The sequence below is a fragment of the Vipera berus genome, assembly GCF_964194415.1.
Source record: "Vipera berus genome assembly, chromosome: 1".
NCBI classification, from domain to species: Eukaryota; Metazoa; Chordata; class Lepidosauria; order Squamata; family Viperidae; genus Vipera; species Vipera berus.
In genome coordinates, this window is record NC_138202.1 from 319770775 (window position 1) to 319786642 (window position 15868).

The 15868-nt window shown below is 37.5% G+C and overlaps 1 protein-coding gene across 1 annotated transcript in view; it reads right to left on the reverse strand.

The window, feature by feature from the left end:
• PTK7 (protein tyrosine kinase 7 (inactive)) overlaps nucleotides 1–15868 on the reverse strand; it is a gene marked incomplete at its 5' end in the record, with an annotated part of 89653 nt that overhangs the window by 32661 nt on the left and 41124 nt on the right. Inside the window, one exon of the mRNA XM_081312905.1 lies at nucleotides 2291–2584. Coding sequence (XP_081169031.1) covers nucleotides 2291–2584 — 294 coding nt within the window. The remainder of the gene's footprint in view (nucleotides 1–2290; nucleotides 2585–15868) is intronic.

Below are 15868 nucleotides of genomic sequence, written 5' to 3' on the forward strand. Positions count from 1 at the left end.
TTGGCATGACTGCACATGCCTGGCACTGAGAAAGCAAAATTAAGTGAATTATTTGTTTTGCTATAACTTGTACCACTCTTGCTTACATACTTGTGAGTTTACTTGGAACCATAAAAAAGTGATTTATGTAACTATTAAAGATATCCTTACAGAGAAGGAAACAGATAAAATGTAATCCTTTCTGTTTACCATTTGCAAACAGAAACCATCATGATAACAGAAAAGGAATTAACCATATACTATGTGATTAATATAGTGAGAAATGGATTGAGTTTTAGGATCTGTTCGCAATGCCTATATTTATAAATATATTCGGCAGTTGTCGTCATTCCTCTTTTGGGGCAATAATCACCTAAGTCCTAGAACATCCCCACAGCTGACTTTCTCCTGTTACAACATGAAACAGAAATAACAGGTGAAAGCTAACATATAATCAATGGGATGACAGTTCAAAAACACAGCTAACCATGAAATAGGTTGCCATATTCCTTACGATTCAAAAGAATTAAGAATTAAGGGGCTGGGAAGAAAAGAGTAAAGAAAGACTAAGGTTAACTATACCAGATAGAGGATTTACACCTGGGAGTACTAAACCCAACTGACAGCCAAGATGCAGAACTGACTCATTTGCTTACGTCTGGCTCTTTGAAAATCTCCCATGATTCTTTTTTAGCTTGGCTCACCCTAAACAAAGAATGGAATTAACAGTAGATGTAACAGTGATCTGACTCAAAGAGCTGACTCAGCCCAAGTTAGGTTCTTGGTTTTCAGGTCCTCTGCATTATTGGAAATAAAGCCGTACACCATTATCTTAGAATCTAAAAGATGCAACAGTATTTTAAATAGCTGCCTGTTATTGAGAAAGTTCTGCAGTGGGACATCATGACATTTATATATTTTATATATATATATTTATATATTTTATCATGACATTTATATATTTTATCTATGGCACACATTCTTTCAGTAACTAAAACCTGTCAGGCAGCATCCAGACACTGATTGAATTAAAAAAATTTTCAATCCTCCACAAGGTTACTTTAATATGCATTTTCTGAGCAAATTCTGGACCAGACCAAAATAGAGGATACATTATTTTATAACAGCTTTTACTGACTCGAGGAGGAACAAGAACAGTTTCTCCAATTTTTCTTTCGCTAGCTGTAAGTTAAAAAATGTTTTTGAATTTAATTCGTTAATATAACAATGAATATTATGTAAAAGCCTTAAGTAGATCTGTAATATACATGAAAGAACTCCAGCTCCAAACTAACTTAAGGCACGTATCTGAACATGTATCATATTATTCAAAATATTTTGTATGTTGGTTTGCAACTAGATACACAGTTATAATTGGCAGTGCACAATAAAGAAAACACTTTTTGGCACAACCCACAGAAAAAAAGGATTCCAGGCCCAAAAATGGGAAGTCCTTTATTCTTACACAAATGTTACACTATTATTAGTCAACATTTGAACTAGTTTGAGAGAAAATGCAGTTTCAATGTTAGCAGAAGAAAACAGATCTGAGACAGTTTGGTGTGGCAGTTAAGGTACTGGTCTAAAAACCCAGAGACTGAGTTCTGAGGCATAAAAGCTGGCTGGCTGGCTAATGTCCGGCCAGTTACTTTCTCTCAGCCCAGCCCACCTCAGTGGGCTGATATTTGAGGAAAACTGAAGGAAGAAGGGGTATTATGTATGTTTGCCACCTTGAGTTACCTGTAAAGTAATAAAAGTGGAATAAAAATCTAACAAATAAAATAAATAATAAATACATTTCTTTGAGTGGTTCTGTCCATGAATATTTTATATATTTTCGTGCAATTTCTGCTTTTACTTTATGGGTTCCATCCTTTTGTTTCTTTGAATTATATATTAATTACAGTCATGCAAATGGTGCCGTTAATTTAAGCCACATAATTTAGTAACATCTGACATGTATCAAACCTTATATTTGTACTTTACTACTAGAATTGTTTTCATTAACTGCATTAGCATTGAGTAGACATTGACTATGAAATGGTAAATAGACTATATTCTTAATGAACAATGCTCCTTTCAGGTTTTACCACAAAAAAAAATTGAGCTGTCCATCCAAACCAATATTTTTCATATGCAGATACTAGAGAGTTATGATATTAACCAATGCTTCCTGATGCACGAGTGCATTTGCAGCAGAAGTCAAGTTGGCTTATTTAAAGAACACATTTGTGGTATATCTTCCCTTTTCTCTCCATTTTGACAGGTGGACGGAACATCAGAATATGTTAGTAACAAAGATGATGCTCACATTTTATGTTGAAAGATGCATTTGTTGTCCGAGCTTCTTCTCCAGTAACTACATTCCTGGCAACACATTGGAAGTTCCCGCCATCTTGCTGACGATCAATAGATGCAAACTGAAGGTTGCTCCCTTCCTTGAAACGCCGTTCAGTGTCCTGAATAGGTTCCCCATTCTGTAACCACTCAAATTCAATGTCTCTAGGGTCTTTCACTTCACAGCGCAAAATGGCACCACGACCATGCAAGGCATCCTGAGAATATGGCTCTTTAGTGAAGGATATCTTTGCTTGGGCCCCAACAGCTGAAATGAGCAAAAAAAAATATTACCATCTAATTAACTAAATAACTAATTTAATACAAAGCTTTATTTGTTTATTTAGAAGCTGCTTGGTTTCAGAACAACTCTGGGAGGCGTACACTTAAAATAAAAACAAATGAAAAGAATCTATTATCTGGATAAAGCACATATCAGCCAATCAATCAAGGTTCTAAAAACACCCTACTACAAGGTCTGGGTGTACAGCCAGGTTCTTAAGGACTTCTGAAACTTTGTCAAAGTGGGAACACTATGGATATCTAGAGCGAAGGTATCACAACAGGCATAGAGTACATTTTTTAACTGAGAGAATCTGAAGCACACCAACTTAAATCTCACCTTACTGGACAGGCAGAAACTATGGAAGATAATAATAATAATAATAATAATAATAATAATAATAATAATAATAATAATAATAATAATAATAATAATAATAATAATAATAATAATAATAATTTTATTTGTATACCGCCCTTCTCCCGAAGGACTCAGGGCGGTGAACAGGGCAATACATGTTAAAAGACAAGAATACAAAAATTAAAAAAGATTAAACAAGATGCCCAAGAACTATAACAATAAGTTAAAATACATAAAAAGCAATAAAAACCCAAACCCATCACCCATCAGGCCAGGCCGGCTTGTTCGAACAGGTAAGTCTTTAGGTCGCGCCGGAAGGAGCGAAGGTCGGGCGCCATCCGGAGCTCAACCGGAAGATGGTTCCATAAATCCGGCACGCCCACAGAGAACGCCCTCCCCCTGGGGGCCACCAGTCGACATTCTTTGAACGGTGGCACCCTGAGGAGGCCCTCTCTGTGGGAGCGCACTGGGCGCAGGGAAGTTGATGCCGACCGCAGGTGCTCCCTGAGGTATTCCGTACCCATGCCATGAAGGACTTTGTAGGTCATTACCAGATAGATTATGTGACAAATAATCTGATCCTATACCAAGGGTAGGCAACGTTGGCTCTTTATGACTTGTGGACTTCACTACCCAGAATTCCTGAACCAGCCATGCTGACTCAGGAATTCTGAGAGTTGAAGTCCACAAGTCATAAGAGAGCCAACATTGCCTACCCATGTCCTATACCATGGAGAAATTTATAGATGATAACCAGCATCTTACAATTATACGTGGAAGCTTACTGGCAACTACTGTGGCTCGCAGAGCAGTGTTATCAAGTGGCATGATGAGACATGTCCAACACTGCCTGCACTACTATGTTCTGGGCCAGCAGTAGTTTCTGACAGATCTTCAAGGACAGATCCACATACAGCATTGTTAACAGTCCAACAATGAGGTGACTAGGGCATGTGCGATTGTCTGGAAGGCTTCTTGATCCAAGAATGACTACAACTAGAACTCCAAATGAAGATATACAAATGCCCTCTTGGCCATAGCTGCCACTGCTCTTCGAGTCTGAAGGATCTCCAGACTGGGAAGTACAACCCCATCAGAGGTATAAAAGGGTTAGGGTTATAAAAGGGGTATAAAAACCCATAGCGATTCAGGCTTGGCAAGATTGAATCTAAGTCTGTTCCTTCCCATCCAGGCCCATACAGCTTTCCAGGGTACCGATGACATCAATTAGCCAGCCTGGGATTTAGAGGTACAACTGGGTATGATTTGCATATTGATAATACTGAATTACGAATCAGTGAACCACCCAACAGTTTCATGTAGATGTTAAACAAAAAGGGGAAGAATCTGGGTCCTTGGCCCCTCACTGATTAGCACTGTCTATTGAGAAAGGAGAACACAGTACTCACCTCACACCCAGCAATCAACTCCCAAACCTGACAACAATCTAGAAGGATATTTCAGGGATAATGTTCTGCAGTACAGGGTATGTACATTAATTTCCTAGGAGATGTACAGTATATTGGTATAACATGACACTCATACATTCCATTCAAAGTTATATATTTAAAATGGAACAATTTGTTACACAAAGAAGAGTTTTATTTTAACAATAAAACTTAACAACATACAATAAGTAAAATGCTTATGGTCTCCAGGGCACCAATATTAACAAATGCCATACTCAGTAGGAGGCTCCTTTACACAGCTAGGGTTATAAGGCTAAGGCATCCGAGCTGGGTTGGATCATTTTCTTATGCTTGGTAGATTAAACATTTACACATTACTATCTCCATTACTCACATCTGACATATACAAAGAGACTTCAAGGGCTTATTCAGATAAACCTACACAGCAAAAGACAATTGCATTTCCTCTCTTTTGCAAGAAGTTTGCAAAAGGAAAGAAGAGACAGAGTTGCTTTTACTCAACAGCAGAGTATTCCAGAAAAAAGTAAAAGAAATCTGATATCCTAAATTAGTTGGAATCTAATGTAGATTGACAAATGTATACTTCTAATTTTAATTTAGTACTTACCTCCATGGACATATACATATATGGATACACACACACACACACAATGCTTACAAATAAATCAAATGTGTTTATGTTCCATTACATATACAAACTGAACGCTTAGCGGGATGCTCATCTGGAAAATGCAAGTTTGAAACTGTCTGATGTGATCAAATAGTATGTATTCATTATAGTGCTATTTATTTTACAAAAAACTTATTTTAGAACTTCACTGTGTACAAGACAGGAAAAATTTTGTGTTTGGGGAGAAATTTTGGCCAAGTATCATTGCACATGTCAATACCAAAATCAGAATGCAAAACAAATGAGATTTAAAATTTAGAAATTAGGGAGATACATTTGTTGCACTCTGAAACACTTACATAGGCTTCAATCATTTAAAGATGTCTAAGAAAAAGAACAGCAATCATTGAAAAATCTGGAAACCAGAAGAATGGCAACTCTGGCTTGTATTTTGCTTGCTGAAAAATTTAGAGAGCCCTCTTGTTTGTATGATGCAGCAGAAGAATGATTCTAACTAACTCTAGGGCTAACAGAAATAAAGTTTTCCAAAGGTAAAACAAGGTAGTAAATAAACACAGCAAGGAAGTTGTATAATCACAGGACTCTAAACTCAGTGATCATAATCCTTGCTTACAGACTGCCTTGTTTAGTGACCATTGTACAAATGCTGAAAAATAAAAAAATAGCTGCCCTCTGATGCACCGTTTCACCCAGTTGAAGGTGATGAAAATTTAGTAGTAAATAGATGCCCTCATTTTCAACTTTCACAGCATCCCTCAGTCATGTAAATGCAGTTATAATCAGCACACATTTTCCAGTACCTGACCTGTTTTTTTTCCTTTGCTGAGCAGAGAAAGTGGAGAAGGGATTAAAAGAGAGTAAATAGGCACACAATATGGAATACACATTAAAAGTAATGCAGTGGTGCTTGTAGCCAAGTGCACTATGCAAATTCCCCACTGTATGCCTGCTTACTCTCTTGTAATCCCTTCCTCTCCAATCTCTCTAGGGCAGGGGTGTCAAACTGCCGGCCTGTGGGTCAGATGCATCAAGCTGAAATCACGCCCACCTCATTGCCGGCAATGGAAAAAAAGTTGCGATACGTCACACCATGACACATTACATGATGTTGCAAGTTTGACACTCCCGCTCTAGGGAAAGGGGACAGAAATGTCCTGACCCAAGGCCTGATGGAAGAACCACATTTTCAACAGCTCACAGAAGGCCAGCTTTCTTACGTTATAAACAAAAACCAAAGTTTCCATTCTTATGCAATACAGATTCCCTCCTGATCTGAAAAGTGGATAATTATCCATGTTTAAACTATCAAGTAACTCAGCAATAAACTACTGTCAATCATGTCAGTGAACGAAATAAAATTTATTAATTCCATTAGCACTCCCCTGGCATCAACAAAATAGATTCAGGTGTGTTTCCACTTGTATCAATGAGTGACCTTAGCTAGAAGAGACAGTAAAAAGATCAATGACAACGAATGGCAGGAAGCAGCGGCTGCATAACTTGCATCTCAATAAGCATCCTAGGTGCCATTTCTTGGTCAGGCTACAGATAAAGAGATCAACAGGGTCATGAAACTCCATGCTTACTCATTTCTATGTGTAAATTGTTTCAGGTGCATCTAGCTAGAATGGACTAGGGGAATTCACTACTAATACTCATGAGCCAGGATCTACAAATAATTGAACTTTTTATACTCCTCAGATTACACACTGGCTATAGAAAGGGAAACAAAGGGCAATTCAACAGTTGTGGCTCTTCATCTAATTTAGTCCCCAGGAGTGAGCGCTCATGTGTAACAGGGTCAAAGCAGCTTGGAATCTGAAGATCAGTCAGATAGGAGACAGATGCTAAGAGGCATGTGTGTAAATCATTCGGTTTTTAAAGACAAAAATATAACGTCTAGGATTCATGCTCTACTGCTAAAGTTCCATGGCTTGTTACAGCAAATGGTTCTGTTTGTTGTTAGCAAGCTCATCTGTGAATACTAAAGGATCTGAAATTCTAAACACAGAGAAGAGGGGAAGTGTGTGAAAGCAATTTAAAGTATTCAGTCAGAGCCACAAATGCTGAGTATGCAGATCTTCATAACAGCTGGTGAAGATCAGCAATTAACTCTTTTCCTCCTCTCCATTTTAATTCTAGAAACTGCCAAGCAATCAGTCTTGTAACTTGCAGCTGTCTGATTTCTTTGTTTCAGAAATGGATATATACATTTAATGTCTACGAGCCTCTTTCTCCCAAAGACATAGATAAATCAGTGTATGAATCAGATGATAACCATAGCATTTTCAAATAGGGCCTCTCCTATATCAAATCTGCACTCCAATCCAGATCAGCACATTTCGTGTTCTCATAAAGTGGACTACTTTGAGAAACCGAGCCACATTTTCTTCTGGTTCAGGTGTGATAGAACTCAAAAATGGCAAAACCTCTTACAATTTGTGATCCTGGGGCATTTGCCCCACTCTGCCTACTGCCATTTAAATGCAAACTTCTTTTCTTTGGGCTCCAGCAAAGCATTGCCCTCCTTACTTCATACAAAAACTCTTCACTAATGCCTGCACCTGGTTGCAAAACTAAGATGTCATGCCATTATTGCAGTTTTAAAGAAGAAGGCAGATGACGGAAGAGAACTGTCTTGACAGTCAGCATGGTGATTTTTACAATCTCCTATTCACTGGCTAAAGGAAACACTTGCTGGTTCAATATTTATTAATGGGATTTATGGAGTTTATAGGCTGCCTCAAACTATCATGACTTTGGGTAGCTGCAATATTCATTGCCAGCTCCTAGCATTTTAGTATCAGTAAGGCTGAATGTCTATAGAGATTCTCAATCATCCAGGTCATGGTTATCTCAAAGGTGCTTTCTCCAAAAGGCAACTGAACTTTCTTGGTGTTTTCTTTGAAAACGTTTTGCTTCTCATCCAAGAAGCTTCTTCAGTTGTAAAGAAGTAAACTGAAGAAGTTTCTTGGGTGAGAAGCAGAATTTTTTTAAAAAAACAGTCTAGTTGCCTTTTGGAAAAAGCACCTTTGGAACAGTAGGGCTGAAGATAATTGCACAGCTGATTTAAAACTATTTTGGAGAATGAAAGTATTGCTATGTGTTACAGCATAAATGTATGAGTACTGTTCATAATTAGGTATTTTGGTGAAAAGGGAAGGATGGAGAAAGAGGAGAGAGAGAGAGAGAAGAAGGTGTCATTTTTGCCCTGGCCAGCTTACAGCCTTCAAAAATAATAATAATAATAATAATAATAATAATAATAATAATAATAATAATAATAATAATAATAATAATAATAATAATAATAATAATAATAAAGTTGGAAGGGACCTTGGAGGTCATCTAGTCCAACCCCCTGCTCAGGCAGGAAACCCTATACCATTTCAGGCAAATGGCTGTCCAGTCTCTTCTATATAGTGGTATCTTGGTACTCATCATTAATTCATTAGTTTCAGGACCAAAAATGATGAGTACCAAACATTTTTCCCCATAAGGAATAATGTAGTGAGTCACAAGGTAGCTGACATTGACAAGTTCTATCTTGTGTGTTGAGTATCAAACAAACAATGAGTACCGGAACAAAATGTTCATGTCAAAATGCACTGAGTACCAAATTCGATGAGTTTCAAAGCACTTATGTACTAAGGTACCACTCACTGTATTGAATAACTGACAACCCTATTATAGACTTTATGATGAAATAAACACAATGTATATAATAATATATAATGTATTTAAATCACCTTTCACAAACTCAAATTCACAGACTGTCATTCAGTGTTTCTTATGTTTAATTTTTCCCAACCTATAGACATATCTTATTTTCTTATAGTGGTTGCAAAAGAATGCCAGAGGCACTTTCCATCATCAACTGTTCTTCCCCCATAGTAATGGCTTACAATGATGCCCTGTTTATCCATCAATTCATTGCAGCTGCTGCCTGAACAACAAAGGATGTTTAAGCATTTCAAGGCTAAGCAGCAAAGGGAAACACATGTTCCTATATTAAGATACACATGTGAAATCAGCAATGCAGCATATCAATTTCCATACTAATTTTAATGTAGCAAATGTTTGCCATCTAATTTAATAAAGAATTAAAAATAATGGGGGACAACTAGCCAATGGCACTGCAATAAATGTTGCTTTGCACATCAAGATGTACAAACGTTATTTCAGCCAAGAAACTGTATTTCCTCCAAGTTGTATCTTTTCAGCTCCTTTTAATGAATGTATTATTTCTTAAGAGGAAGCCCAAATTTTGAAATAAATATTCTTTTGCTAGATTTTCCAAACCACATGCCATTAACATGTGATTTAAATTTTAAAACACTGTGATCAGTTTTTGCATTCAAAGAAAAATATCAAGGAAGTCTTACATACATATTCAATCTCAAAAATGGAAATAAAACATGCATTTTAATTAAATTCAAATGGAAAATCATTAACTAGATTTAAAAATATAAAGTTCAAAACTATGAAATTCGAAAGAAAAACAAGTTCTCGTATGTCTTTCTCTGACCAGTAGAACATCATGGAATCAAATATTTAACTTAATCTTATAAGAAACAGCAGTGATTAGATCAAAGGATATATTTCTCACTATAGGAGTACTGTACCAAAATTATGTCCAGAGAACATCAGAATCCCTCAACAGTTTCTTGGAAATTTCTTAACAAAAAGTTCAGAGGTAATTGAGCAGTTTCCAAGACTGCAGAAAAAATGCTGGGACACTTTCAACTTCAAACAAGAGCAAAACTCTACAGTTCTGAACTTTATCTTCATAATCTGATTTTTATGCAAGAACATTTCCTTGCTAGATTTGGTAATATGAGAAGAGTTTCCTTTAAGGTGGAAAATCACCAATTTATATTAAAAAAATTTCAATCCCATGATATTTTGGAAGAAAACAAACTAGATCAGGGGTGTCAAACTCGCAATGTCATGTGACACGTCTCGACTTATCACAGATTTTTTTCCATTGCCAGCAATGGGGTGGGCGTGGTTTCACCATGATGCATCCAGCCTGCGGGCCAGCGGTTTGACACCCCCGAACTAGATGGTCATGAAACATACTATATTGTAACCAATCCCAGAAATTTTTTCCTTATTTCTAGGTTGGGTCTCTCTTTAACAAGCTTCCATCCATTTCTTCTTGTCTGCCTTCTGGTGCCTTCTGTGACAAACCTTCAAGCACTAGAAGACAGCTACCATTTATCAGTTATCATAACTCAATTATGAATTGCAGAAAATGCTAAACAAAGACCCTAATACACCCTGAAACACTTTTTACCTTTAAATTCCAAGTACTGCATATCCTTAGTATGTACCGAGGTACTAGATTTTAACAATCAGAAAATAATAATAATAATAATAATAATAATAATAATAATAATAATAATAATAATTAGTAGTAGTAGTAGTAGTAGTAGTAGTAGTAGTCATCTAGTCCAACCTGCTGCTCAGGCAGGAAACCCTATACCATTTCAGACAAATGGCTGTCCAGTCTCTTCTTAAAAACTTCCAGTGTTGAAGCATTCAACACTTCTGGAGGCAGGTTGTTCCACTGGTTAATTGTTCTAACTGTCAGGAAGTTTCTCCTTAGTTGTAGGTTACATCTCTCCTTGACTAGTTTGAATCCGTTGCTTCTTGTCCTGCTTTCAGGTGCTTTGGAGAATAGCTTGACTCCCTCTTCTTTGTGGCAGCCCCTGAGATATTGGAATACTGCTATCATGTCACCCCTCGCCCTTCTCTTCGTTAAACTACACATAACCCAATTCCAGCAACCGTTCCTTATATGTTTTAGCCTCCAGTCCCCTAATAATCTTTGTTGCTCTTCTCTGTACTCTTTCTAGTCTCAACATCTTTTTTACATCGTGGTGACCAAAAGTGGAGGCAGTATTCCAGGTGTGGCCTTACCAAGGCATTGTAAAGTGGTATTAGTACTTCACGTGATCTTGATTCTATCCCTCTGTTAATGCAGCCTAGCACTGTGTTGGCTTTTTTGGCAGATGCAGCACACTGCTGGCTCATATTTAAGTGATTGTCCACTAGGACTCCAAGATCCCTCTCACAGTTACTACTATTGAGCAAGGTACCCCCTATACTATACCTGTGCATTTGATTTTTCCTGCCTAAATGCAGAACCTTACTTTTTTCACCATTGAATTTCATTTTGATAGATAGCGCCCAGTGTTCAGGTCTGTCCAGATCCTCCTGTATCTTAAGCCTATCTTCTGGAGTATTGGCTATTCCTGCCAGCTTGGTGTCATCTGCAAATTTGATGAGTTCCCATCTATCCCCTCATCCAAATCGTTGATGAAGATGTTGAAGAGCACTGGGCCCAGAACAGAGCCCTGGGTCACCCCACTACACACTTCCTTCCATGTAGATGCAGTTCCATTGAGGACCACACGCTGAGTACGGCCTGTCAGCCAGCTACGAATCCATCTGGTGGTGATGCTATCTAACCCACATTTTTCTATTTTATCAAGTAGTAGGTTGTGATCCACTTTGTCAAATGCCTTACTGAAGTCCAAGTAAATTATATCTACAGCATTCCTCTGGTCCACTAATTTTGTCACTTGGTCAAAGAATGCAATAAGATTTGTCTGGCATGATCTGTTTTTGACAAACCCATGTTGACTTTTAGTGATAACTTTGTTTGCATCAAGGTGTTTGCTGATTTGTTGTTTGATTATCTTTTCCAGAATCTTCCCAGGTATTGAGGTCAGGCTGAAAGGTCTGTAGTTTCCTGAATCTGTTTTTTCCCTTTTTTGAAGATGGGAACTACATCAGCTCTCTTCCAGTCCTCTGGTAGTTCCCCAGTGCTCCAGGATCTTTGAAAAATATAGTTCAGTGGTTCTGAGATCACGTCTGCCAGTTCTTTGAGAACCTTGGGGTGTAATACATCTGGTCCTGGTGATTTGAACTCGTCTAGGCTAGACAGGTGCTCACTTACCATTTTCTTGCCTATCTTAACTTGCGTTTCTATTCTGTTTTTTATGGCACTGTTTTTGGTAGATTGGACTGTTTTTTCCCTTTGTGTAAAGACAGATGCAAAAAACGAGTTAAATCGTTAAATAGCAACTTCCTAAAATAGCTAAGAGAGGAAGCAGGCAAATCCAGTGTCCTGAACCTGGACCATGACATATATAGCCACCCATCTCACAAATCAAGTGACTGGGTGGCATACAACAAAGCTAATAATTAATAAATAGCAATTATTACAATCAAAATAATCATTAAAACTATAAAAATACAGCTAAGAAAGAAATAATGGGCAAAGGAACGCTTATAATAACAGAGCCGCCTCACTAGTTCAGGAGTCCCCTGGGGTCCCCAGGCTTGTTGGTATAATCAGATCTTGAGGGATCTTTGAAAGGTCAAAAGCAATAGTGCCAGCCAATTTGGAGAAAAACCCTTCTGAAGTGTCATGAGAACGAACACGTTCATTAATATTACCAGCCTAGGAAGGTTACCATACTATTTTGAATGATTGGTACGTTCAGATAGCAAGTTTTGTTGGCTGCATTTAGAAATGTATGTTGGCCATCAGAATAAACAGAAAGCATGAAGAAGATATCCCATTTGAAGAAAGCAATGCCTGAAAGCACCCAGTTATTGGATGGGAAACATTGGCAGCAAAATTCCACAAACATGCACATTATTCTCCACTAAATTTGAGTATTTATTGTTATGGTACTTTTAGGTAAATAATTCTTTATGTATTTCAAATAGTTAAAGTGGGCTTGGCTTAACAAGCTGTGAATACGTCTATGAAGATTCTCAGTCATCCAGGTCATGATTGTCCCAAAGATGCTTTTTCAAAAGGCAACTGGACTTTGTTTTTCCTTGAAGACATTTTGCTTTTTATTCAAGAAGCTTTTTCAGTTCTGAAGAAAATTGAAGTTCTATAGAGAACTGAAGAAGCTTCTTGGATGAGGAGCAAAACATCTTTAAGGAAAAACAAAGTCTAGTTGCCTCTTGGAAAAGCAGCTTTGGGACAAGCTATGAATATATACATTCCTATTCAGACCATTCCAAATAGAACATTGTAGAGTCTCTTTTTTATTTTGCTCCCTCTAAGATTAATACAGCTTCCTTCAGAACAGATCAAGCATAGTCTGGTTTTCTTGTATTCTGCCACCTTTGTCAAGTTACTCTCACTGATGTCTGTTCTGTCCTCCAAAATTTGCAGCCTTTTCCACCAGCTGCCCAACAGTTCTCTCTGGAAGGTCCTTAGAAAATATTACTTCACAGAAAGAATAGTGAAGCTTGGAACCAAACTTCCAGCAGAAGTAGTGACTGGGTCAGTCATCAGTAACTGAGTTTAAGCATGTTTGGGATAAACATGCCCATCATCCAAAAAAAAATTAAATGAAACATTAAATTAAATTAAAGAAGACTCAAGAGGCCAGATTCAATGGACCACTAGGTCTTTTTCTAATGTTCTGCTTCATCCTGCTGCTGGACATAGCGTGTCTAGTCCACAGCATACAAAAACAACTCCAGGATTGTTCAACAATCTAATATCTATTGCTTAACATTTCTGACTTTTATAAATGTTCAGTTATAAGGCGGGCATGCCTGCATCCAGGTGTTTTACTCAGGCATAAAGTTTCTAGCTATCTATGTGGCACTGAAACTGATTTTGGCACACATACGAAACCCCTTTTAGCCTTGAGATGATTATTACATTATTCTATATCCATCAGGGAAATTCACCTAGCCATACCAAACTATCTTCATGAACCTAATTTTTCAATACACCAGAATTTCTCATCTTACATACTTTCTAAATGATAGCATAAATTTCTCCCTAATATAAAACCAACAATTTTAATCAAAATTAGGATTTGTCTCTGAATTATGGAAGAGCTCCTTTTATTCAGAGAAAAACAAGATGCTAGAACATCAGGGATGCTGCAGCCATTTGTTTTTCTTTGGAAAAAGGAACCTCTAGACAATACCTCTTTTATTTCTCATTCACTGTTTCCTCTTTCCTCCTCATTTTCATCCAGCATTGTTCTTCTCTTTCCTTCCCCTTCACTTACCTCATCTTATGCTTTTTTGCCTTGGCTTGCTCTTTTTTGCTAGAATCAAGGGAAATGTATATCTAATTGACAAAAAAATCCTTTGTATCTGAGAGAATAATTGTAACATGCAGATGAGGGAGTAACAATTTTCATAAATTGGACATATTATTTTACAAGTGATTAATTATCTGGAATGGAATGGAATAGAATAGAATAGAATAGAATAGAATAGAATAGAATAGAATAGAATAGAATAGAATAGAATAGAATAGAATAGAATAGAATAGAATAGAATAGAATAGAATAGAATAGAATATGGAAGGAACCTTGGAGATCTTCTAGTCCAGCCCCCTGCTCAAGCAGGAGAACCTATATAATTTCAGATAAGTGACTGTCTACTCCAGGGGTAGACAACCTTGGCTCTTTTATGACTCGTGGACTTCAACTCCCAGACTTTCTGAGTCAGCTGGCTCAGGAATTCTGGGAGTTGAAGTCCACGAGTCATAAAAGAGCCAAGGTAGCCTACCCCTGGTATGGTCTCTTCTTGAAAATCTCCAGTGATGGAGCACCCACGATTTCTGAAGGCTGATTTCTGTTCCATTGGTTAATTGTCCTCATTGTTAGGAAGTTTCTCCTTAATTCCAGGTTACTTCTCTCTTTGGTCAGTTTCCAACCATTGTTTCCTAACCCTCTGGAGCTTTAGAGAATAACGTGACCCCTTCTTCTTTGTGGTAGCCCCTCAAGTATTGGAATGCAGCTAGCATGTCACCCCTATTTCTTCTTTTCTTTAGATTAGCCAATCCCAAGTCTGTTTTGTAGTATGTTGGCCAAAATTGGTTGCAGTATTCCAGGTGCAATCTTACTAGGGTTTTATAAAGCAGTACTAATGCTTCGCATCTAACTGGAGACCATCCAGACTTTTGGACTACAGTGTTCCAAAATGCCAGGCAACCACAGGAAAAAAGTCTACTTTTGGGCATACATCACTTTTATATCCAAAGGAGAGGGACTTGAAGCATTCCTTCCCTGCAAATAAGGCAGATTCCATTTGGAAGATGCCACAAGTAATATAGACCCCAAACTTATATGACTTCACAAATCAAAACCAACATTCAGAATTCTATTCAGAAACACTGGGAACCAAGACCGCACCCACAATACAGTGTTACTTTGGTATTTCTATCACTTAGCAACATGCAGGCTATCATGTCCTACACTAACTGAAGTTTTCAGATATTTTTTTTAAGGCAGTTACAAGTATAGTGAATATAGTAAACTATACGAGAACCAATAATCCAATTTGAAGATAATTGAAGCATATGTGTTACCAGGACCTCTCAATCAAAAAGGATTGCATCAGCCAAAGCTGAAAAAGGCTTCCTGGACGTGACTAGCTGCTACTCAGCTAGAAATTGTAAATCCAAGCAAACTATTAAAGACAGGCCTACATCAGGGGAATGTGATTCTGTCCAGAGCCAGTGTTACCCCCAAAATAGTTTCTGGACAAATAACAACTTTGCCTTGCTAGGATTCAAATTCAATTTGTTTCATGCATCAGTCTCTCTTAATCCCTGAATCTTAGATCAGTCTTACCAAAACTTCTATTCTCTAGCTATATTGTAATAAGAATTCCTCATCAGGTCCAACAGTCTTAAGTCCTTGTTGATGGGGGCTGGGTGAACAGTGATTATATTTCAATACATGACAAGAGCATCAGACTGTCCTTCAATGTAGACCAAGTCACCACAAGAAATACCCAAGCTCTAAAATAGTCTATATAGGTTAGTGTGGCAGAATTGTGAAA